Source organism: Alternaria ventricosa (assembly GCF_023758065.1).
Source record: "Alternaria ventricosa strain BMP 2768 chromosome Unknown scaffold_23, whole genome shotgun sequence".
In the NCBI taxonomy this organism is placed as follows: Eukaryota; Fungi; Ascomycota; class Dothideomycetes; order Pleosporales; family Pleosporaceae; genus Alternaria; species Alternaria ventricosa.
In genome coordinates, this window is record NW_026055703.1 from 36841 (window position 1) to 61577 (window position 24737).

Consider the following 24737-nt stretch of genomic DNA (forward strand, 5'->3'; position numbering starts at 1 on the left):
TCGAATCGTTATGCAGCCTTGTAGCGTCTCTGTAGATCAGAATCGCGCCTAAATCTAGTCTCACGTAGATCATGCTCTGATTATGCGAACGATGTTTAGCCTCCGTCATGAAGTTTAGGTAAACGTGAAAGGGCTTATGACGCTTTGGACCCTTGCGCGGTTCACGCCTCGGCCTAGGTCATCCTCCGAAACTCTACGTCCCCAACCCACGCTTCACTCCCGACTGTCCCGTAGCTACCCAGCATGTCGACGGCCCAAGAAGACGAGGCAGTCCCCGCTATACGATTCAAGCGCCGCAAGATCGCGCACCCGAAGCGCGTCTATACCGAAGACGATGCGCCTACTGTTTCCGCCTCACATACGCCCGTTGCTGCGACTCCCAACGACGCGCCTGTCTCACCGGCCGAAGCCAACGACGAAGAAGAGTCTGTGCCGAACCTGAAAGAGATATTGCGCAACCGAAAGCGGCCCCGCGACCGACTGAAGGAAACTACGCGCAAAGCAGAGCCGCCACGGACAGAGGTGGTGCAAGTAGAAGCACCCCGGCCAGACCAGTATACCAGCCGCTTTGTCGCGCAGACGGGGCAGGTGGTAGATCGTGACGACAAGCAGATGTGAGTGGACTCTTCACCAGATTACAACCAGGCTCGAACGAGGGCACCGTCAAGCATGGAGGCTAATGTGCCAGGTCGGAATATGTAGAAGCCCGCATGGCTGAAAAGAACTATCGCCAGTACGGCTGGCCCATACCAAACCACCTCCAGGCTTCCGTAGCCGCCATCGCACCAGATCTGCGACATACCTTCACCACCAGCTCATCGACACAGGGCGCGACCAGCAGTACCGAGAGTCCCGCGGATAACGAACATAGCAACCGGTTGGCGGCAGGCCAGGGCAAGCTTCAGGAAGTAGACCTAGGCCCTGATGCTGCGGCGCGCACCGAACAAGCCTGGAAACGATGGGACAAGGGCGAGCCAGAGCCGCCAGCGAGCAAAGCGCGACGAGACAAGTACGGCTACGCGTGGCGCAAGCCCAAAGCCAACGGCAAGACGGAGGAAGATAGGCGACGCGACCAGATGGTTGAAGCTGTACTGAAAGAAGCCAAACGTACGTTCCCTTCCCCTTCTCACAACCTCCTCACTAACATCCCCACGCAGTCGACTTCTTCGACTCCACAACCCCCGCAAACCCCCACGCCAACACCTCCACCAACACCGACGACGCCCTCGTCGAGCAGTTCCGCAATGAATACTTCGAGTCCATGGAAGCGAAACAACAAGCCCGTAAACCACCTGCTCCCCCCGTCAAGGGCGCGCCGCCGCCTATAACAGGACCCAAGCTGGGTGGCAGCAAGAGCGCGAGAGCTAAGATGCACAAGTTACAGCAGGAGGAGGCTGCGCGGAAGAAGAGGTAATGTTTGCTGTACATGAATTTTTCGTGTTGTTGTTGCGGTTTGCCCGCTACGAGCGGTTCATGGGTTGTTATTCCACGGGGTTTGATTCACTGTCTTGTTGGATGGTTGTTTTGGATGGGTCTTCTTCGTCTTGTTTTGATCCTCACTTTGAAAGAGGGATTGATATATTAACACCATTTTTGTTTAGTAGTGCGAGGACGAACGATGGACGAGTACTTGAACGATCGGAATGGACGGATACGCAGGTCAAGAAGACGACTTGGTATAGCGGTTAGTGAGATCGGTGTCTGAAGTCATGGGTTCCTTCGGTACGACGACTGAGACTGGGGGCTCAAGTAACACATTATCGGTGCGCGGGATGGGCTATTCTGCCTCAAATCCAATGATGGCATGTCGATATCTTACATACAAACAACTAAAATACCCAAGACCTAGTCAAGTATACTAGTCCCACGCCAAACAAATACCCTGGTTGTACTATACCCAAAGAAAACCCCATATACCCTTAACCTCATAACAGTCATCTCAAAGCTTCCTCGGAGCCGCAGCCGGTTTCTTCGCCGCCCCATTCCCAACACTCTCTTTCTTCGCAGTTCCATTCGCCGCACCTCCTATCTTAGCAGGCGCCTTCTTCGCCGGTGCGGACACAGCACCCATCTTCTTCGCCAACTCCCCCGTCTTCTTCACAGCCGCCGCTTGCCCCTTGTTACTCACTTTCTCAGGCACCTGCACAGCACCGCTAGGCGTCACTTTGATGGGCACACCGCCTGCTGTCATGAAAGTCGTTCCCTTCTTCTCCTGCTGCGCTTTTTCGATGTCTTCTTTGTCTACTTTGATCTTGACGCCATTCGCCATGGTTAGCGTGCCAGTTTTTTTGGCTTGTTCGACCTCCGTTTGAGGGACTTTGATCATGACGCCTGAGGCGGTCATTACTTCTTTCATGGGACCTGTGGGGGGCGGTGGTGTGGGCTTTTTGGTTGTGGCTACGGGGTTTGCGCGGGCGTGTGCGGCGGTGCCTGGTTTAGGTGCAGTGGCTGTGGGTTTCTTCGCTGAGGATGTGGGGAGGTTCACGGCGCTTTGAGCTCGCCTTGCTGCTGGGGTCGCGGCAGTGGGCGTCTGCAGCGTCTTGGTCATTGGTGGCGGCAGTGCTGTGCTTGCTCTTCTCATTCCGTTGGGCATTACAGCGCCGCTTGCAATAGCTGTTTCTTTGACTAGTTTGGCGAGGTTTTCTTGCGTAAGCCGTTGTACTTCTGGTACTTCTTTTGGACCGGCGGCTTGTGCTGCGCCCATTTGTGCGGCGCCTTCTATCATCTTTTCTAGTTGCTCGGGGCTCGGGAGGCCTTTCATTTCGCCGCCTTGACCTAGGAGTGTTTTCATGTGCGTTTGGAAGAATTCTTTGGCGCCGGGTATGGGTAGGTCTTCTGGCGAGGCACCGTAGGCTACGGTTAGGGCCATCATGACGGAGGTTATTGGGGCGAAGATTTTGACGAATTCGTTCCAATTGCCGCTCTTGACTTCGGTTTCGATTTGGACGGCTGGGCGGGGGACGGTTCGGATGGTCTTGTTTCCGCCTCTGCTGCTCTCGCTCTTGCTGTCCATGTCCAGGTGGTTCTTCCAGAAATCTTCTGCGGGAAACCGGTTGTGGCGACTGAAGTACTCCAGCATGTAGTCCTTCTCCCTCCAACGGTTTCTCAGCCAGACTTCGAAAGCGTGGGTGTTCTCATATGGGATATCGTCGAGGTGGAATCGTCGCCAGTGCATGTTGACTGACTTGGGAGGCCGGCCTTCGAAGAAAGAAGAGCGCAGAGTGAAGATATCTTGACCGAATTGACCTTCTGGCACGCCTTCGTATGCGATGGTACAGTCGTACAGCCAATCTGTCGTTTCCCTCAATTCGTTGAGGCAGAACTTGAGACCAGTGCTGCGTGGGAGCAGTTGGTGCTTCATATCCTGCAACCCATTCTTCTTCGCCCATTGCTGGCTCTTTTCGCGTGTAGTCTTTGACAGATTCGTGCCCTCAGGAAAGATGATCAGCCACATGGGATCTCCTTTCTTGTTCAGCTTGCTCAGATGTTTCTTGAACGTGCGCTGGTCTTCCTCCCATTTTCTAGATAGAAAGATGAAGTTGTAGAACTGGGCGCCCCATCCAATGATAGGGATGTTCTTCAGCGACTCCTTCAATATAATGTAGATGAAGCCGTGCATGTTGTTCGTATATGCGATCCACCAGATATACAGCCAGTCAGTGTAGAGTTGATGGTTTGCCATGAGCACCATGCGGTCTGCGAAATTGCATTGCAACGATCCATCTTTGCGTTTGATAAGTTGGCCGACCATACTGGAGTCGCCAGATACACGGACGACGGTCGGAGCCCACCATTGGGTGAGACATGTGATCAGTATGGCGAAGCATTCTTTGGTATATGCCATGTAGCCATCGTAGAATTGCGGGTCAATCAACTTTAGCGGTGCGCCTAGGAATTGGGATGCGCTTATACTGTCAGGTATTAGTTGGGTGTATCTGAAGGTGGACACGGACGTGCTTACGCCAGAACGCCGGACAAGAACGTCGAGGCTAACGTGAAAGCTCGTTCTGCCTGTGTCAACTCGCCAAAGCGCGGTGGTCCAGCCGGATGCGCTTCGACATTGTCTTTCGAGATCCGCAATCCAGCACCGAGGTCATCTTTTTTCTTCCTCTTAACAGCAGCTGGTACCGGGGGCTTGGACGCTGATTGGCTCGCTGGGGTTGGCTTTGGAGCCGTCGCCTTCTTCACTGGGGGTTTGGCAGCCGGCGATTTGGTAACGACCGGCTTCTTCGTAGCAGTAGCAGGCGACATCTTCCACAGTTGGCACACGAGCGAACATCGAAGTCCAAAACGTCAAACACGACTATCAGCACCAGTGACGGGCTACCCGCGACGTCAGTGCAGGCTAACGGTTCCAGGTTCGAGATCAAGATGGATGCTCCACTTGCGCGTCGTCAACCCCTGTCAGCGTGCCGTGGCATGACGTTATGTGTGGCGGCGTACAACCAAGTCAAGCAAGCAAGATATTCGAGACACGCTGTTACCCCTTCCTTAGCTTCTTGGTTTACTCAATAACACTATACTCGCTCCGCAGTAGATACCAATTCTCGAGAACGTCTCCATTACATCCCTCTTCCAACAATCCCACCATATTTACATCACAACTACGGTACGTTCAATTGTGACAGCTGTCGGCCCTGGCGCATGCTCGAGTGGTGCACGCGAGCACCTTCATACACATTTCGGCTCGAGACTGACACATATCACAGAATTAATCCGACAACGCACATCGGTTTCTCCATCATGCCCGCAGCCTCTGTAGCATCAGCGCCGGCAAAGCGCACCACCAACAAGGCCACCGCTTCAAGGGCTCCCAAGAAGGCTACCCAGGGCGCAAAGAAGCCCCAGACGAATGGCGCAACCAACGGAGCGTCGCAACCTCAGATGTCACCATACACTATCATGGCTTCGAGAATCGCAAACCGGGTCGCTGAAATGGCGGAGAACATGACATTCGTCGAGCGCGAGAAGTGAGTCGTCCGAACTTCCTTGAATTTTCCCCTGGCATTCTTTTGGTTCTGGTAGCGACGGCGTGGAAAATCAGGGCTGCACTACACAACTGCCGACCGGAATCTGGACCCCTATCGCGTAGTCACTGATCTAGACGTACATTTGCTGACAAGTTCTGGTAGGCCCCAACAGCAAGCGCAACAGCAGCAACAACAGCAGTCTGCCCCGTCAAACTCAGGAAAGAAGCCACCCAGGAAACTCGAGATGCGCATGCCCAACAACGGCGCCTCGCCGACCAACATCACTTTCAGCGCACCTTTCCTCGACAACACACTCGCCAAGCTGCTCACGCTCCAAAACCGTATGCTCACAGTCAGCAACGACATCGCAGCGTGCGAAGACGTAGACGACAAGACCAAGCAAGAGCAATTTGCGCAGAGCGCTGAGTTGAGCCGCATCATCGCCCTGATCTGCGCTGAGAAGGCCAGACAGGGTGCTTAATATGTTACTTTTGTGAAAGCAACGAGTAGTTACGAGCGTTTCTTTTTCTTTTATCGGAGTTGAGGATATGTAATCAAAAGGGTTTGATCGTAGCAGCGCGCTTTGTACGAATAGTATGAATGACGATAAACATAATGAACTGCCATATGACCACACCTCACCGTGATACTCAGCCTCAACGCTGTACCGCTTAGCGTACTGGTGACATGCCACGGCAGAAAGCTACGACACAAGCTAAAAACCTGCGTCAAAAGATCGCCAGCCAGGACTTTGGTTCAGGTCCACTTCGCTGTGCCACAATAACGTCATTTGACGCGGGGCGGCAGCGACCCCCCTGCATGCGACGGGTAGCGAAACAGGTTCAAGCTGCGGTGGCGCCAAAGGCCATGCATCATCGGAGAACATGATCTGGGGTCCAACAGTCTAGAATTAGAGAGCTCTTCCGATACTAACATAGCTTCTACGTCGAACCTAGCTCTCGACATCAATTGCAGTCGCGAGATCGCTATACGTACGGTACAATGACGAGCTTCATCTCAAACATCATCTGGAACTCGGTGGAGGGCTTCGTAGATGCCGGAAAGAAGACGGCGGGTGAATATGGTGGAAATGCCTTGATTAAGGCTGGAGACATGATTGAGAACAGTGGAAGGAGTGTGGGAAATGGTAAGTTCCTCTCTACCTCTCCCATCATCCACATACCTCTCAAGTACTCACTAACACGCGCCCAGGTCTCGAGAAGAAAGCAACAAGCTACGGCACCGCAATCACCGGCCAAACCTACAAACCCACAGCCAAAGCTCTCCCTTCCACAGCACGAAAGCCCGTGATCAAGCGTTCGAACTCGACCCCTGCGGGTAACAAGCCAACAACCAGTGGAACACCTCTAGGCGCGAAGAAGTACCCAGGCAGTAACCAAGTCAACGGCGCTGTTGGAGGAGCGAAGAAGACCGTCGGAGGAACTGTCGGAGGACTGAACAAAACCGTCGGAGGAGTAACAGGCAACGCATCCAAAGCCACCTCCGGCGTCATCGGCCGCGCAAACAGCACCGTCGGCAGCGTAACCAACACCACCACAAAAACCACCGGCGGCCTCGTAGGCGGCGATCAAAGAGCCATCGGCGGAGCCACGAAATCGATTCCTCCTTTCAAGGGCCCTGGAGCGACGCCTTCGGCCAACGGCCTCCCCAAACCCGCGTACCCGACGACTAGAAAGGCGGCGGTCAAGCCTGGTCAGCCGAAGCCGTTTACACCGCCTACGGAGCAGAAGAAGCCTGATCCGAAGAAAGCTTATCCGGGGACGAATACGCTGCCGGGGACGAGTCGGACGCCGGTACAACAGCAGAGGTTGAAGCCGTTGCCGAAGGCGGCGCCGCAGATTGGGCAGGGGCAGACTATGTCGCATCTTGCTATTTAGGAAGATGAGAAGCGGGAGGTTTTGCTTTGGATTGGGGTGATACGGCGTTGAGGTATGGGAATTTGGGGTGTACGATTATGATAGGTGTGTTGGGATCTTATTTGGATGGATATACGAATTGGGTCTTGTTAGCTGTCTCACCCAGTCCACCATGGTGATAGCCGTGTATTGTTCGAGCATACTCAAAATGTGTTTGAATGATCTGGGAATTTGATATGCCAATGAGATGCTCTCGACGTTTTTTCTCCTATGTATCCACCGCTGTGCTCGCAAAAGTTATCGAGATCAGAAAGCGCAGAAGAACTGGACGGCTAAAAGACTGCGCGTGGGCTAGGAGAGGACATGTAGACTTTGGTACCGTAGTAAGGAGTTCGAGTATCGAAAACAGCAGAGCATTTACAGAACAAGCTTCTGGCCCAAGTTGTTTGACTCCATTATATGATTATATGAACTACCCAAGGATCAAATCAACAAGCTCTTTCTCCCTTGCTTGTTCCCAAGCTTCAGCAGTGACTGTTCCACAAGCCCTCCGGTACGCAACTCCATCTTCCCACTCGATCCATAGCACGAACATGCAGTCGGTAATCGGCCTTGTTACACGCTTTCGGTGTCGACGCCTCATATCATAGAAACGTTCCCACTCAACTTCCCAGTCCAATTCCGGAGGGAACAGGGCCCTGGACACTCCTTTACTTATTGCTACAAGCTCTAAAGGATTGGGGGCCGAAGAAGTGCTGAACGCCCGTCCGAAGAGGGATTCTTGATCTGCGTTGTTGAGATGTAGAAATCCGACGGTCTGATCGTGCGTTGATCGTAACCACAGAAGGTGATATCCTGACCTAAAGTTGTATGGCCCGTTGTCCACGGTTTTGCCATATAAGAACGCTCGGCTTGTTTGGGTGGCGAGGTATGCGGTCTGTGGGACGAATATGCTGACACTCGTAGAGCAAGGCTCCGGTACAGGGAATGGATATAGAAGCTTCAAGCGTGGTCTACGAGTATGGCTGAACACAATTCCTAGTTTTGAATCATTTCGTTGTTGCCATCCTTGCGGTAGAGTGACGGAGTGACCCTCTATCGTCATTGAAAGGTATTCATGCCATGCTGACGCGATCGGTCTCCGATCAAGAGAGGTAGGCTGAGCAAGAGCATACCACTTAGTGACGGGTTCTGTAAAGGTGCCACTGAATCGGCCACCAAAGCCGACTTCATCATCAGGAAAGTATATCTTTCCGGTCCAGCCGATCCAGGACCAGCTCGGCAATCGGTAGGAATTTCCAGTAGGATATTTTGAGCCTGAAGCTACACGCCGTTCCAAATCGCCGTCAGGAATCCAAGACAACGCAAGCTCGAACCAGAACTCCGGAAGTCCGTACAAAAAACCAGGCTGATAAAATTGTTCGAGCAGACTTTGAATGCCGGCAAATGCCGGAAATGCGTCCTCTGAAAAGCTTAGATTACGTACGTTAAAGGCATTGACCAAATTGGCCAGTAAAAGAGGCGTTGGTAATTCAGTTGCAAGCTTTTGAGGGACCGTGGAAACCGGGGATGACAGCGGCCGCATGTCATCGTCGTCGTCGTCTACAGGCTCGGGTACTCTCTCGATCAGATCCTCGCGTGTATGAATATGGTTGCAATGCCATTCGACGGCATCCATGTGGAAGACTAATCTCCGGAGTGAGAAATTATACTCCTGGAATGTCCAAGCCCTCGTTTGATAGGCACCTTGGTTATGAGAGTTCTCATAGTGCGACGAAGGGTGGAGCATCGCCATCCGCTCGGATCCGATGAGCGGTATCAATTTTTGAGGATGATTTCTTGCGGCAGTCAAGCCTTCTAGTCCACGTAGCCCATAGCTTGCGTCGATTCCGTCGGCAGCAACGATGGTGAAGCTAGCAGAGTTGTAGACAAGGTGCATTCGACGCAGTTCAGCAGCGAGTTCAGCATGGTCATCCTGTACCTAAACCAGGTCAACTATTGCTCTTCTTGCACTAGATGATAGATACGTAGGTATGGGTACTCACCACGCACAAAGCATCCACCCAGAGGTACCTATAACCTAGTAATCGGACAACGCCGAAAGCGTCGCGGATTGTTTGTGGAATGGAACAAACGAGATCCCATTCTGAAAGTGAAGACGGCTTAAGAAGTCTTTCACGGACCTTAGTTGTGTTTCGAAGCGTCTTTATCTGGCTCCATTGGTAACTCAATGCGATGTATTCCGCTTCGACCCGATCACCCTTAACGACACACATCTCCAATGTATCAACGAGGTATTGAGGTCTCGTAGGCTCAAGGTGCCTAAGCCAAGATGACTGCCTGCATCCATGTCCGTGTTCTGCGTCGTATGTTCTTATCCACTGTTTCAACAAGCTCACATCGACCCATTGAGTATCTACAGCTCGCATTAATCCAGGATGGTCGGGCACCGTGGGCATGCGAAGTAACCCGACAAGACCCGACGTGTAGTAGCTCCCATCCTCTCCAGGTGAAGATTGCAACAGGAAATATATAAATTCACATTCCTCATCTCTCTCGATTGACAAGAGGGATTTCGCGCAATCTGGATCACCCTTGAGGACGTCGCGCAACCAGTCTTGGAACAACGCCACATGAGAACATTGACTTCGTAGGAGGTCTTCGGCTATGCCCAGTGTGAGTTCGTTAGGATCTGGGTCAGTTCCGTTGGTGTATTCAAGTATGTTCCTGCAGATCTTACACTCCGGCTGTGCGTCCAATGGTTGGAGCGAACCATGCTCCTGGTTGGTCTGTTCAGCTTCTGCGTCAGAGACCATTTTGATCAGGATTTGTAACGTCGGTGTATGGGGAGGCTCAATTTCTTAGCATATTGATGAAAAATTGGATCGTGAGGACGTGACGTGAATCTGTGCATTCCAGGAGAATGCGGCACAGCAGCGCTTGTGGAGTGAGGCGGACTCTAGGCGGGGTAGATGCAGGCTTACGCACATGCACGAAAGGTGATTTTCATACTTTCTATCGTGTGCAATGAATATGTGTCGCCCAAATTCATGGAAGTGACAAAACACGACGATTTCTATAACGAGAAGTTGGTCATACCAGATGGCGTATCCCACAGCGCATCCCAGGAGAAATCGAACGCATTTGGATCCAGTATATCAGACAACAAGAATGTCGCATCGTCAAAATTAGGCATCACCGGCACATCGATCCCATTGCCATTAGGCGCAACGCTGGTAAGCTCCGTCTCGGATGGCTGTGGCGCCTCGCGTGCGTTTAGAGATGCGATCTTCGACACGGGATCGGCGCAGCGCTCTAAGCAATAGTTTGCGAGATCCCAGTCGTAGTTGTCTCGCGCATGCTGAATATGCGCAATAACGCGCTCGAGGCGCGCGACGCATGTGTTTCGTATCTCAGGATCTTGAGTCTCGACAGTGCAGCGAAGCGACACAGTGATTGCATGCACCAAGAGATGAGTCGCATAGGGCAGCCAAAAGTCGAGGAACTGTGTTTCGCCCATGGTCAATATGAAGTCGAGGACTGCTGATGATGCGATGCGCAACTGATCCATCCGACTTCGCCCTATACTACCATCTCCATCGAGGACAGCTGCGCGGAAGATGAGACGGGCGAGAACAAGCCTTATCGAGAGAAAGGAAAGCCATAGCATAGGTGTACCCGGACGGTTTGGGAGAGGGAGCCATTCCGGAAGCTGTGATTCCAGATCGTCTAGCTCGTGCTTGAAGCGACCGATCTCCCGGGCGAGTTGGATTCGATCCGGACTAATCTGGTAGACAAAAGGCAGGATTTCGGCCAGCAGCTCCGTCAAAGAGCATAGATGTATGAAGCAGGTGGTAGTCTGCTTCTGCTGCGAGGTCGCCTTGGTGCCAATGAGTGAGCTGACAGTCGGTCGCGGCACGTCGTAGTAGCCTTTCGATACATATGGTGGTGCACCATATGCGACACTAGACCACTGGTCGGTGATCAAAACACACCACCAGAGTCGCATTCGCACCGACTTTTCATTCTCCGTAATGTTCCACTTTGATGGGTCTCGGTGTAATCCAAATGTCTGTGCAAGAGACACTGTCCGGCCACAAAGAGTGATATTGCCGATGATAGAGACTGAGGGCCGGCCAACCTGATCGAGCACAGCTGCTTGTATAGTAGACATTCCAGGGCTGAGAAAGTCCTCCAGAGTCGCTGAGATAGCCTTGTTCCAAACGTAGTATGAGTTTGGTTTGGGGTGCATCTTCAGGGTGTCTGATTTGGCCCAGTGCGGCGATGCAAGTGCGAAGATGACACACATCAAATTGTTTGGTACTCTGCCGTATTGCCCTGTCCGCAGCATCTCACACATCTCCTCATCTAGGATGGGAAAATGGTAGTGGATGTGGTTGAAGTACAGCTCGACCACTTCTCGTTTGAAAGGTCCCATTATCTGCTCAACAATCTCCAGCTGTTCTCTACCGCAGCCGCTGTTGGGTGGTAATCCAGTCCGAAACCTTGGGACTGTGAGGTACACCACTGGATCTTTCGCATCATGTAGAAGCGTCTGGTAGTTGGAAGACTCCACTTCACCCTCTGCTTTTCGGTGCTGCGAAATATGTCGGTTGAAGATGTCTATGTCTTCAGCGAAATGCGGCGCAAGCATGATGGATGCGGAAGGATTGTTGTTGGTTTTATGTAAGATGGGTGCTGAGCGAGGCCGAGAAGGACCTTCCTCAGGCTCGCTGTGCCGTCGCCGCTTGGAGGGCCGTCGATCTGGACCCTCTTCTGTAGGAGAGCTGGTTGTTGAACTTTCGACATACTGGCACTTGAGGCGTCTTTCCCGGCATGACAGACATGGCTCTCCGGGAATGTCGATGTGACATCGGATTTTGCGCGAACGACATCGCGTACAGGCCGGTACTTTGTGTGAGCGGTATGGCCTGTTCTGAATGGGAGCAGCGCTGGCCATCAAAAGAAGATTCGATCGACAGATGTGCCCGGACCCTGAGTGAAAGCTTGAGTAACAGTTCGAGGAAGGCGCGGTGCAGCGTATTTTGGGTCCACAACAGCACAAGATGAAGTCGCGATTGCGATGGAGATTCTTCAAAGGCCGCGGAATGGCGTTATAGGCGTCGATTGCATGATGCGGGATTCTGAAAAGACAGAATGCGAAGAAGCTATGGAATCGGTGACTGCACGCCGATAGCGCATCGTTTAGCGCGCCCCACTTATCTGCGCCCAAGCTCCGGTTCTCTGGAGGCTCTGTCCCCACCAGCTGCAGGCTTCACATGCCAAAGCCTCACGAGAACGCCTATATGGTTTCGCACCATCTACTTCAGTCAGACTGATGTGTATTCCGCGTTTCGCATATCACCGTTCCACCACCGTGGTATTCCTCTGGGGCTATTTCGGCAGCCGTCGCGCTAGTTGGACCGCCGCATCGAAACCCCGTATCCACGAGCCCACCTATGTGGAGAACACGACTAATTACTCCAACAATTGCAGTCTCACTTTGCATCCCATCGACCTGTCGTCCCTAACGTTTTCCATGACTACATAAGTAGCATTTCTGTCTTAGTCATCATCAATCAACACCAACATCCGCCTGCTTAGCTCAGTGGTAGAGCGCGTCACTAGTAATGACGAGGTCGCCAGTAAGTACACCCATTCGAGTCGCACCGAGGACAGGGCGCTGACGTGCCGTGAAGGTTCAATTCTGGTAGCAGGCACAGCATACACCGTCGTCGTCGACGCGGTGGCATCCTTTTTGCTCGCGTCGACGTGGTTGTAGAAGTAGATCGAAGTTATAGCCAAATCCTGCGAAAATCCAACTCTGGTAGCAGGCATTTCTTTTTGGCAATGAGGTGCTGACAGTGCGCCAGAGACGAACGTGCAGTTCATGCTCGCAGCAGAGCGTTTTTCTATTTTGTCTTTCCAGTGGTAACATCGGGTACCTTCCCCGTCTTGTATGCTTTTTGGGGGCCACCACCGGAGGGCTGCTTCTCATTGCCACGACTGTGGAAAAGAGAGGGAGACTTCGGCCTGATCATTATAGTACAACATCTTTTGGCAACGGTACGCAGAAACCACTCTGCTTGAAGGCGGCATTTCAATGGGTTATTTTGCACTATCATTCCATGCGTCCACCTGGATACCACAGCTATACGATGCGCAAGAACGTATACAAAACACATCTGATGATAACCGTGGAATCCACGATAAACACAGAACCGGGCATGCCGTGTCTTCAACAACCGATATTGCGCAACACGGGTCTTCCCTTGTTGTTAATGCCACACCTGACAATTTCCACTGCGAATTACTTTTGCCACTGCACTCCTTCGCCCTGAGATTTCAAAGACGCTTCGACACGATGCGAAGGGCACGCGACCTGAGATAATCGTCGCAAACATACAACCGCCTAGCGCAGGCATGCTGTCATCGACCGGGCTCTGCCGTGTTGTTATGCAGCTTTGATGAGCAGCGAAATTGCGACTCGACGGGTACCGGCCGAGGAAAGCAACCTCCATGCACGAGACACCCAGGCTTGCATCTGCCATCTGCAGGTAATTACCGGATGTGCAGGATATTCCTTGGGTCGCCATATCGCTGCTCTTTCGATCTGCTTACGCTGACTGGGCGCGTCGATGAGCTATATTGGATGGAGCGGTCGTACGCCGCGAGAGCACATGCGAACAATGCGCATCGGCCACCACACAATAACTATGATGACATCTAGCTCCCCAAGCCCATGTCGCCATATCAAACGCGCCGATAGTCACCCTCGATAAGGGGGAGTGCACCGCCATCTGCGAACCAACGCGAGGCTGAGGCAGAAAATAGCTCGAGCGCCTAACACCCCCAGGAAATTAGATGGGAGACCCAATCATCATTCACGGGTACCTGGACCTAACCTCAGGCTAACGCGCATCACGGCAAGATGTACGGCTGCACGGATCAGCTCTCACGGTTCGGCCTTGCCAGGCACGCGGGCGTTTCGAGCTTGGTTGGCGCTCTGCCGTTTGTTTCCTGGTCTCTGCCGCGTCCTGCGCCGACGCTCCTTCACCTCCACGCCGCCTCTCTAATTCCTCTCACGACATCACGTACTCCTGCGGCCAGGTTGTCGTCTTGTCCTTCTTTCATCAAGCGCTACCTGTCGCATTTCACTCTTTACCACATAACCATAGTTACACTCTTTTCTGTCTAGTGCCTAGTTCACCCAATACACGACATCCACCCCCGTGCGCCCGTCGAACACCACATTCCTTACAACGAGCCGACTTCATTCAAGGAATTCTAGACTGCGCGTCATACGTAATCACGCACCAAACGGAACCTCGAACGCAAGAGCTGGTTACTGTAGAGTTGACGGCGGAGTTCTCCCGAGAACCATAAACACCATAAAACATAATCTATCAATCCCCGAATCGACCTTTTGATACGCCACAATGCACGCCATGGCGCACCAACACGCCGGATCGCATCTTGTGCGACGGCAACGCGACGACGGCCCCGTCGAGATTGTCACGGCGGTCGTCGCCGTGACTGTAGGAGAGGATGGACGACCGGAGCCGACCAAGAATCCAGGAATCGCGTTGCCCGCGCCTGCTACTCGCGCTCGCGAGACGAAAACTGAGGAAGAGGACGAGCCGGAGGAGACTGCCAAGCCCGAAAAGCCCACCACAACCGCCAGGAAGCCGTCGTCTACCCAGGACGACGATGATCTAATCGTGGAGGAGACCTCAACTGCGAAGAGCCCGCTCAAGCCTGCCTCCACCCTTATGGTAGCGACCAAGTCCCCAACGCCCAGTCCCGCCTCGTCGATCGCAGGTCTCGCATCTGCCACAGCCGCGACCATTTCAGCTACAGCATCCTCTTCTTCAGCCGCTGCTGCAGACGCTGAGGAAGGCATGTCCACCGGTGCGAAGGCAGGTCTTGCCCTCGGTATACTTCTGGTCTTGTGTGCCATTCTCACTGGTATCTTGCTCCTGTACCGTCGCAAGAAGAAGCAAATGGCCGCCGCTGCTGCTCAGAACGAGAAGACTGAGATGTACAACGCACCAGCACCGCCGCCTCCTCAAATCATCGCTGGCGCTGCTCCGGCAGGCAGCATCCGTTCTGCTCGTACCGCTTCAACTGCACCCCGCCTTAGCCTGCGCCCAGTCACCCAGTTCGACCCAGCATTTAACGAGCAGCGAAAGAGTGGAGGAAACTTGCTCAATGTCGCTGCTGCCGCCGGTGGTGCTGCTGCTCAATCACAGAACCGTAACCTCTCGCCTTCAGCATCCGCTGAGCGTCCTACCAGCGCCTGGGAGCGACGTGGTGCCGCCAACGCTACCGCTGCCGACCCATTCAAGGACCCTGAGACCCAATCTGGTCCCCCTTCGGCGAACCCCTTTGGCAACAACGCTGCGGTGGATACTCAGCAAGCCTCCATCCCCGACTCGCCTCCTAATGCTTCGCCCATGGCCTCCGCTATGCATTCTTCGAAGCCCAGCTCTGACTTCGCCAACCCAGCTCCAGCTATCGCTACCGCTGATTCTAATGCTGTTGCCATGTCTACGATCCCTCCTCCTACCTCTGAGCTTCCTCTCCCGCCAACTGTCGCCGCCAACAACGGAAGCGTTCCCCCGAGCCCGGCTTGGACTGAAGACATCCCTGCGTCCCCTGGCCCAGCTCCTGCTGGTCCTCTTCCTGTTGCTGGCGCTATGGCTGGTGGTCGTCCCCAGAGCCCTGCCATGGGTCCTGGTCCTAACAACGTCCACCGTGTTCAACTTGACTTCAAGCCTTCCATGCAAGATGAACTCGATCTCCACGCTGGTCAGCTGGTTCGCATGCTCCACGAGTACGATGATGGATGGGTAAGTTTGACTGTTCCCCATAACTTGACGAAATGACTAATTCTTTCTAGGCTCTCTGCATCCGCATGGACCGCTCGCAGCAAGGTGTCGTTCCTCGCACATGTCTCTCCAAGCACCCGGTCAAGCCCCGTAACGGCCCTCCTCGCAACGGTCCTCCACCACCAGGCAACATGCGCGGCCCACCCATCCGCCCAGCCATGGGTCCAGGCGGTCCTCAGCAACGTCCCCAATCGCCTGGCATGAACTCACCCAACATGCCGCAAGGCAGCCCCGGTCCCCGTCAAATGTCCCCTCGCCAGATGTCGCCCCAGCAAATGCCCTCCCCGCAAATGCAACAAGGCCCTCGCATGCGATCCAACAGCAACGCTCCTCAACAAGGACCTCCCCGCGGCCGCTCCAACAGCAACGCGCCCTACGCCGGCCCACCCCGCTCCATGTCTCCCGGCCCCTACGGCGGCGGACCCCAGATGGCACCCCCACCCCAAATGGGCGGGCGTCCACGATCCAACTCCGCGAGCCAGGCCGGCAACCCACGACGAGGTCCAGCACCCGGTCCCAGCCCCATGAACCCCAACGCCATTACCCCCAACGGACCCGTTCCTATTCCCGCCCGGAAGCCGGTCCCTGGTATGGCTATGTAAACAAGAACGTTTGATTCTAGACTGGTGCTTTTATGAGGAACGTTTGAGCGGTTTCTTGATCTTTGATTGATATTTTTTCGCTATTTCCTTTTGTGAAATCTTTCCAACTAGCGGTACGCGGTTCCTTGTGAATTCGTTGTTTACCCTGTTCCCTTCGCTTGGCTTCGATTCTTTGTAGTGGCTCCTTCCATTGCAGATATGCAATGGAAGGCCAGTCACTACTAGACCTCTTTGCTTTTCGATGCTTATACCCCCTGTAGCCTCGCATCAACCGTCCCCAACCTCACCTATCGAGGCTGGTCACTGGAGCAGGCGAGGCGAGATACTTTAGTCGATAATGTCTTGAGGATATTTTTTTATGTATGGAAGTTGAATGTTACCTGTCCGCTGGGAGGGTTTCGGATGGGCTGGTTTGAGCCATGGCATGTACCTTCTTTCCATTTGCCTCTTGAGCGCCTGGTGCAATATGAGTTTACTCTACTGCTGCAAGTGCCGGGTCGCTGTGGGTAGGGAGAGGTAAGGGATTCTTTGAGAATGAATATTTGGATAGGGAATGAAATGAGTGCACAAAATGCTGCTTGCTGTCTTTGAGGCTGAGTTCCTGTGTGGCTTCTCGTCACGTGAGTAATCGTGTTTGAGGTGGACGGTGATGACAGCTCATGCAGGATGCGCACGAGCCGAAGTTTAGACCAATCGTTGAGTTTAGGTTGCATTAGTTACCACAGCCTCCCGCTCTGTCGAATCAGCTTTCACCAGTTCTTACCGTTTGTTTTAACCCACTTCAACGTTGGCCACTGCTCTAATGTCTGTCTCACTTTCCACCGTTCATTATTTCGACAACGCCCAACTCATTCCTCCAGTGTATCAAGTAGTCCATTTCCCTCTCCCTCTTGCTTCAATCCACACCCTTTTGTTCGCAAGCACTACTGTACTCCATCGTTGAAGTTAATGTGTACTACTTATCGGCAATACCCTTCTGTTTCATGCTCTGCGTTTCGTGCCTCGGTCTATACCATCTCGCTCCTCAACAGCTGCGATTTGTACCCTCCAGTTAGCCCAAAGCTATGTTTGCGAACAGTACGTACCATTGCAGCATCTCCTTAGATTTAATATTCGTTGCGACGAGGCTGTGGCATTGCCTTTAGAGGGGTTGGGGTAGGTCATGTCTGTAGGATATGCTAACCTCGTACAGGGACACATACTACCACCGATATCGTTGTCGAAAAGGATCATGCATGGTCCAAAGAAGCCGTCTTCGCTCTAGTCACCTTGTTTGTCATGGTACTACTGTCTGGTCTGGGTTTGGCATTCAAGAACCGCTTGAGGACTTCAAACTCGTGGATGCGGTACAGATCGCAAAGAAGAGACGTGGATGGTATGCATCAAACCACTACCTGGCTTGTTCAGTAATGCTGACACTATGTAGAGGAAGAACTTGCATCACTCCGCGCTAGGTCGATGGCTTCCGGTTGGATTGACATCGAGGCCGTTCGGCGGTATCAGCAGGATACTTATACTTCAGTACTCCGAATGACGCGCGGACCACGGTTATTGCGAGCGTCGAGCCGAGTAAATGACAGACGTGTGTGATGATGCAGATTACCTGAGCAGGCGCAGGCCAGACGGCCGGAAATGGCAAAGTGTACGATCTATTGCTTGGGCTCGAGCTTTTACAACGCGTCGCTGTCAGTTGGAGGCAGTGAGGCGCGAGGCGACGATGATCATATTCCTTTCCTTTTACACATTTGTAGACTTTAGTTAGGATGCGCGTAGTATACAAATAAATCCATTATTATAAATCGTACGCCCTACCTGCTTAGGTGTAAGACCATGGATCGGTCAAATTTTGCGGGTAACGCCGCGCTTTGCCGTTGCAACATCTATGTCGCATGTCGCTACCTGTAGCCTCACAGATTGACTTAATCTATAGGTCTAAACTCTCGAGAGTCTTGTAGATTTACTGATAAGGCTGGGAAGCTATTGAGCCGGCGTCTGGTACTCACGGTATGCTGTTTGGCGTAGACGCATCACCATCTGCACTGCCTCGTCGAATTCAGTCAGCCGCAAGGTTCTGAAGACATTGCTTCTAGTGTTCAGCCTTGGTGCAAGACTAAACGCCATCGAATGTCATCGAACACATACCGGTAGGAGGCTGCGGGTGATGTGGCGGGCCAAACCCGGGAAGCGTTAAGCAAGAGAAGTCCGTGTCAAACTGTAAACCCTAGAATAAGATCAGGCTACAGTGCATGAGAGTGCGTGAGAGCAGTCTAAGCGAGCGTACTTATGGGCATTCAAGCGAGGCCTTTCTATATCTCTCTAATCGGTGATCCTAGAAGACATGGATTTCTGCTCACATTTCAAGCAGACCTCGAGAGTTCAGCAAAACTTCTTCTCCCACACACATAATTACGACTTGTCAGGTATACACTGGAGAATGAGAAATCACCCTGCTTGATCAACGAAAACTTGTCTTGTTGCTTTTCTCTTCACCCCCTGCTCCGCTAGTCGATCAGCCTGCCAATCAGCTCGAGTCGACCAACCACTTAGAGCGTGAATCATCCAAAGTACCTCGCAATTGGCTGAGGACAGTATCGCCGGCAAACACAGCTGCAAGCATTGACAATGCCACCTCTACACTCTTACTACTTCATTGCTAATTCAATCTCGACACTCATCCTAGGATTCGGGATCCATCAGTTCACAGAAAGTCATACGCTTGTAGACATCGCTGCTCATTTATCGTTTTCATCACCATATCCTACGTTGCAGGGCACTCTACGAAGATATGGCGACAAACTGTACGTATAATCTCTGCATACCTTTTGAGTTCTAGCTCATATTACCATGGGCTCCTCCTATATACACTTCTGAAGAGATGCTGTAACATGTAGCGTTATCATACTGACCGTTGCCAGTGACTCGGCTTACTCCGGCCACTGAGGACAACCAGCCATGGTCTCGAGAAGCCATCTTCGCCCTCGTCACCTTGTTTGTCATGGTGTCTCTCTCTGCAGTAGGACTGGTGTGCAAGCGACGTCTTGAATTGTCCGGCCGTTGGGGGTTGTCAAAATGGCGCAGAATACTCATGGATGGCAAGTAGCGCGCGATGGCTATCTGCTCAATGCAACGACTAATGCAATATAGACGAGGAGCTCGCAGCCATCCGTTCTAAATCGGCCACATCGAGTTGGGTTGACATCGCAGACGTTCGACGGTATCAGCAAGATGAATACACATCAATCCTCCGGTTGAGACAGGGGCCTCGAATTTCACGGTCTTCTAGTCGAGTATACGGAAGGCAGTGGTAGAGACTCGGGTCGTGTCGAGCTGTTGATTGGCATAAGAGATGGTGACTTGAGGACTACAAGTACTAGATTCCAGCTTGTTGTGCGGGTTGAATGGCGTCTGGCAAGTAGCATGGGTAAAGTGTTGGCGTTGGTTTGCGGAATACCAGCGTGAAATTTGGGATTATTGTGAAAGTCTGCGTATGTTATTTTCGCCCGGCAGATATGACCCTTCCTCGTCGAGAGTCGGAGGAGAGGGCAGGCCCGAATATTGATGCTTGAAACTTTCGTATGGAAGTGACCCTAGAATCGTTAGATCTATCGAAATGTATGATTTAAATGCACAATAAGGCATATGTAATCTCATAGCGTTCACCCAGACGCACCGATCTTGTTTTCTTCAATCTCGCTGGTTAGAGGTTTTCGACCTTGCTGATGATCGGGTGAGGAAGTTTATGGCGCCAGCGTCCAATGTCCCGAGGTAACACGCCGCCTTCCGCATCGTGGTCGTCAATATCGTGCTCGTAATGGAAGATTTAGTCACCCTGACTAGCTGCGCCAGACATTGTGAGGACGTGCCGGAGATGTTGTTGTAGCTCTACAAAGTTTGCTGACGAGCAATTTAGGCAGAAGGCAGAATAACAACCTTGGAAGGGTGGGCCCACTCTAGCACGCTTGGGACCGTGCGTTCTGGCTAATCCGCTGACGAAGGAGGGGTCTTGTCAATCGCATCACCTCCAGGCCCGTACAATGTAACAAGCAACGGGTGTCCTGCCGTCTCCATCAACATAGAATGCCTAGATTTGACTGAACTTTAGGCACCGTACACCTCTACGAGGTAGCTGTTTAATTTCCCCCGGTTTTGGGCTATTGATCCGCTGGAGCGCGTCCACATCGGCGCCACACCGCGTCGTGTAGCGCAAAACTCCAAATGATCTTTGCTCCTTCCGACATATACACCTTTGGCATCGCATCCGCACGACGGCACTGACACGCCGCTGGTCTTACCTAGGTACCTTCTTACAGCTGCTTCAGATCCGCAACCACGAGCATGGCTATCCAAGCAGATGACAGTTAAACAGTAAGATAAGGTTGGATAACTTATACGTGTGCGATAGCTTTATAAAGCTGGTTATCTCTAAGCGATCCGGGCTTTGCCAACACTGTTCTCCGCATCTACTGACCCTACAAGATAGGCTCGAAAGGAAACTGCTTTGATTTCTTACCCCTCTTCTTGTTCTTCTTCTTTCCTTGTGCTCCAAGTGCTTCCAATTCTTCCAAATCAGCAAGTGCTCGCTCAGTCCCTTCTTCCGCTTGCGCAACACCATCGGTCTTCGTCTTCTCATCAGTGGAAGCGACTACGGGCTGCTCGACCTGCATCACCGAGTCTGAACGCACGTGAACGGGTGCTTTGATCGTCTCTGGGACTTTGTCACTTGTATTGACTGGTTCTGGCTTCCTGTTACCCATCTGCTGGTACGTCTTTGAGGACTTGAAGTCGAGCTCGTCCGTGAAGGGCTCGAGCGTTGCTGGCTTTTCTGGCTGAGCTTCTTCAAGCTTCGGTGCGACTTCTTCAGTGGGCTTCGAAACGATCGCGTAGTTTACAACTGGGGCCTCAGCAACACTATCCTTTTGAACATATGCTGGCATTGCTTTCGTAATGGTTTCTTCTACGGCTTCATCCTTGGGTGGCGCAGTCGAAGAAACGACTTCTTCACCACTGACCGGCTCATGCAGCTCCGGCACAAGCTCAGCTGTTGGAGTAGTGGCTTCTTCGTTACTGACGACTGGCGTCGCAGGCGCTCGAGCGTAGTTGCTCATCACAGTCTTCCAGACGAGTTGCAGAAGCCTGCTGTTACCCTCCACCGTCGTAATGAAGTCCGGCTTTCGGAACGGCTCCGGATCGTCCGCCATGGCATTGTTGAGCGACTGTTCAACATAGCTCGGATACCACAGATCATCTTCCGGTAGCAAGGGAAATGCATGGTCTCTCGCTACAGTGAGGATATCGAAGATGCTCATCTCTTCGTCTAGAGACTTGAGCTTGTTTTGAGCCAGCTCGGCAAGGCCTGGTAGCTTGTAGCGAGCGGCAGCGCAGTATACACCCGCGCCAAGCTTGTAGACTTCGGGTATGACCTTGTCGGATGACGCCAGTGTGTTGAGGCTCTGGTATTTGCCGGTATACAAGTAGTGTACGAGAGTGTGCGCTGTGTTTAGATCCAGTTCCGGGAGAAGCACGGATTGCTTGACGAAGGCCAGTGGATAGGACTTTGCGGCAAGGACTTCGCTACGGCTCAAGACACTGTCGTGGACGAGGAAGCGGGTCGCTTCTGGCCCAACTTCCAGTGAAACCATCTGAGTGGTTGCATAGGGGCTGCAAGACACTATCAGCGCCATACTGAAACTCGGTGGTGATATGTAACTTACGAGACCTCTTCAGGACTGACAGCTAAGTCTCCCGTACCATACGCATATCCGCCCAGACCATCATTGTCATGCGACACGTCCAAGGTAGAGTTATCGCTAACAGACATATTTTGCTAACACCAAAGGACGCCTGTTGATACCTGCGAGAATCCAGACGAAACACCTCCCTTTAACCCATCACGACAACTTCTCCCAAAATGAGGCTCAAAACACATGCGCTGTCACTTATTACAAGACGCGGGGTCTGCATGCACTCATGAGTTGTCAGTTCAACAGCATTCTCAGCCTTGTGGCATCGGTGATCCCGTTGGTCAGCCTGATCGTCCTTCACTGCACCCCGCGAAGGCCGCGTCCAATAGATCCAGACGGGTCAATGAGCTGGGCAAAACCGGTGAGATCGGGCGTAGATTTATCTGGAATTATCTTTGGTTTATGCGTTCAGACCCGATGGCTTAATGGCCGCGCTATCGCTGGTAGCCTGCGATCTAGACTGTTCGTCGTTCGCCGCGGAACAAACGTTCCTCGTGGACCGGGAACTCATCTCCTAACACGATCGTAATCGGAGAAGGGTAGTATGCGGGTGTCGAGATAGAGGACACAACTGAGGACGAAAGGTGGAGGTGGAAGTCTCGATATCCTTCTCGGAAGGTCGACTCATTGGAAGGAACGAAATGTGGACCCTTGCGAGGTTGTAGTCAGCCGCCACATCTCACCTTCACTACGTGTGAGGCGCGGAGACAAAAGAACATGTCTTGACGGGAAGTGGAATGGGATTTAGGATACGAAAGGCATTTTTCGAACAATAACTGAGGTCTGAACATCGCGTGTATAGTTCTAGATATGATTGACGAAACGGAGGGTGAATTGAGTCCCAGGATAGGAATGAGTCAACACCTCTAATCGCAGCGGCCGAGCGTGGATATTCGAAGGTTTTGTTTTCTACTGGAGACAATTGCCGTCGTACATGATTCAATTGCAGTCCGCGCGCGGTCCCCGAGGACGCACAGTAGGAACGTACGGCGTGCCACTTTTCCTAGGCTGGCTTAGCGCAACTGTGCCTCAGCCTCCACCCACAAGTGCACCAACCGCCGCTACCGTACTTAGTTAAGTACGGCTGAACATCATTTGCATTGTAAACCTCAGCTTCCTCAAACTCAGTCGTGTCTGGTATTGAACTACAGAACTAATCTACGATGTCGGAGATATACACAGTTCAAACCACAAACTCGACGTCATCAAGTCACACAAATACGCTGCGTCTTCCATCAAGTCTTAGTTTCTGGATACTCAGCGTCCTCAGTGCCTACTGGCTTCTTGTTCGCACTCTCCGGTATAGGCGTCGCGATGGCCTCACTCACCGCTTGAATGTAAAAGCAATACTATCAACACTTCCAATCCCGCAAGGCTGACAAATAACCCAGTACCCCGACCGCTCTTCATGGAGTCGTATGACTGTTAAAGATGCGCATTCAGTACACGTTTCCCTCACTGAACTCGAATTCCCAATCATCTTCCACACATCCACATTCTTCGCCCTCTTCAAAACCTATGGCATCCCCAGTATTTCGAAGCTGCTTGTCGCAACAGGACAATTGTCCTGCCCGGAAACAGCATCAAAACGAGCTGCTGATACTGCTACTATCATGACCGAGGCGATCATCAACAAACCTGATTCCGAACGCGCCATCTGTGGCATAGCGCGTATGAACTATCTCCATGCTCGGTATATCAAAGCGGGGAAGATATCCAATAACGATATGTTGTATACGCTCAGCCTCTTCGTTCTTGAACCTATCAGATGGACTGCCAGATACGAGTGGCGTACTGTGACGGACTTCGAGAGATGCGCCATGGGTGTCTACTGGAAGGATATGGGTGAGGCGATGAAGATATCATACGACACTCTACCTTCTGCGGGTCAAGGATGGCGTGACGGATTCCATTGGCTCGAGGAGGTAGAAGCGTGGAGTCTGGCATATGAGGCTCAAAATATGGTGCCTGCTGATACGAACGCAACACTTGGTCGTGGTACTTTCGATGTCGCCCTATTCAACGTACCTTCCGCTCTCAAGCCTTTCAGCTTTACCATAGCACATATGTTACTCGAGCCGCGCTTGCGGAAAGCGATGAAGTGAGTGGAAGATGGAGCTCTCACTTACTTGACCCACGTTGCTGACCAATACCAGCATACCGAAACCCCCTGCTATGTACTACCAAGCTCTTGACCTATTAGTTGAGATTCGCAAGTTCTTGCTCCGAAACTTCTTCCTCCCTCGCCCGTACTTCCTACGCCCGGACTGGTTCACAGAAATCGACGAGCGCACTGGCCGCGTCAATGTTGGTCAATATATTGACAGGCCGTGGTACGTCAAGCCGTCGTTCATGAAGAGGTGGGGTCCAAACGCGTTATTACTGCGGCTAGTTGGGGGTGTCGTCCCAGGCGACAAACGATATCATCCAGAAGGATATCGGATTCACGAACTTGGTCCTTCTGGGCTTGTGGGGAAGGGCGATGCCGAGATGCGGGATACGAGAGATGAGTTGAGAGCGAAAAGAATGGGGTGTGTGTTCTCTCGCTGATGGATCATGTCTGTTTGGCCAGACGTGAAGGCGAGTCCTACGGCAATAGATGAGCTCTTATAGCGCTTGCCGGAATCGAAGTGGATGGGAGCTCAGCGACAGAGGT

The 24737-nt window shown here is 52.5% G+C and overlaps 8 protein-coding genes and 1 non-coding gene across 9 annotated transcripts; 6 read left to right on the forward strand and 3 right to left on the reverse strand.

Annotated features, from left to right (window-relative positions):
- Positions 1 to 243: 243 nt before the first annotated feature.
- J4E93_009602 (uncharacterized protein) lies at positions 244 to 1414 on the forward strand (the record flags this gene model as incomplete). The annotated part of the gene is made up of 3 exons (XM_049347492.1): positions 244 to 614; positions 689 to 1107; positions 1158 to 1414. 3 exons carry the CDS (start codon positions 244 to 246, stop codon positions 1412 to 1414), a joined length of 1047 nt encoding a protein of 348 aa, XP_049195259.1.
- Positions 1415 to 1939: 525 nt separating this feature from the next.
- J4E93_009603 (uncharacterized protein) lies at positions 1940 to 4251 on the reverse strand (the record flags this gene model as incomplete). The annotated part of the gene is made up of 2 exons (XM_049347493.1): positions 1940 to 3911; positions 3962 to 4251. 2 exons carry the CDS (start codon positions 4249 to 4251, stop codon positions 1940 to 1942), a joined length of 2262 nt encoding a protein of 753 aa, XP_049195260.1.
- Positions 4252 to 4743: 492 nt separating this feature from the next.
- Positions 4744 to 5451, forward strand: J4E93_009604 (uncharacterized protein; the record flags this gene model as incomplete). Its single annotated transcript, XM_049347494.1, has 2 exons — positions 4744 to 4970; positions 5133 to 5451. The coding sequence occupies 2 exons, from the start codon at positions 4744 to 4746 to the stop codon at positions 5449 to 5451; spliced, it is 546 nt and encodes a 181-aa protein (XP_049195261.1).
- A 521-nt stretch (positions 5452 to 5972) lies between these two features.
- On the forward strand, positions 5973 to 6868 carry J4E93_009605 (uncharacterized protein; the record flags this gene model as incomplete). The annotated part of the gene is made up of 2 exons (XM_049347495.1): positions 5973 to 6117; positions 6183 to 6868. The coding sequence occupies 2 exons, from the start codon at positions 5973 to 5975 to the stop codon at positions 6866 to 6868; spliced, it is 831 nt and encodes a 276-aa protein (XP_049195262.1).
- Positions 6869 to 9923: 3055 nt separating this feature from the next.
- Positions 9924 to 11807, reverse strand: J4E93_009606 (uncharacterized protein; the record flags this gene model as incomplete). The annotated part of the gene is made up of 1 exon (XM_049347496.1): positions 9924 to 11807. The coding sequence occupies one exon, from the start codon at positions 11805 to 11807 to the stop codon at positions 9924 to 9926; it is 1884 nt and encodes a 627-aa protein (XP_049195263.1).
- A 634-nt stretch (positions 11808 to 12441) lies between these two features.
- J4E93_009607 lies at positions 12442 to 12525 on the forward strand. Its single transcript has one exon. It is a non-coding gene; the product is annotated as a tRNA-Thr (tRNA).
- Positions 12526 to 14286: 1761 nt separating this feature from the next.
- On the forward strand, positions 14287 to 16340 carry J4E93_009608 (uncharacterized protein; the record flags this gene model as incomplete). The annotated part of the gene is made up of 2 exons (XM_049347497.1): positions 14287 to 15699; positions 15750 to 16340. The coding sequence occupies 2 exons, from the start codon at positions 14287 to 14289 to the stop codon at positions 16338 to 16340; spliced, it is 2004 nt and encodes a 667-aa protein (XP_049195264.1).
- Positions 16341 to 20809: 4469 nt separating this feature from the next.
- On the reverse strand, positions 20810 to 22115 carry J4E93_009609 (uncharacterized protein; the record flags this gene model as incomplete). Its single annotated transcript, XM_049347498.1, has 2 exons — positions 20810 to 21979; positions 22110 to 22115. The coding sequence occupies 2 exons, from the start codon at positions 22113 to 22115 to the stop codon at positions 20810 to 20812; spliced, it is 1176 nt and encodes a 391-aa protein (XP_049195265.1).
- Positions 22116 to 23499: 1384 nt separating this feature from the next.
- On the forward strand, positions 23500 to 24631 carry J4E93_009610 (uncharacterized protein; the record flags this gene model as incomplete). Its single annotated transcript, XM_049347499.1, has 2 exons — positions 23500 to 24182; positions 24238 to 24631. The coding sequence occupies 2 exons, from the start codon at positions 23500 to 23502 to the stop codon at positions 24629 to 24631; spliced, it is 1077 nt and encodes a 358-aa protein (XP_049195266.1).
- Between the last annotated feature and the right edge of the window lie 106 nt (positions 24632 to 24737).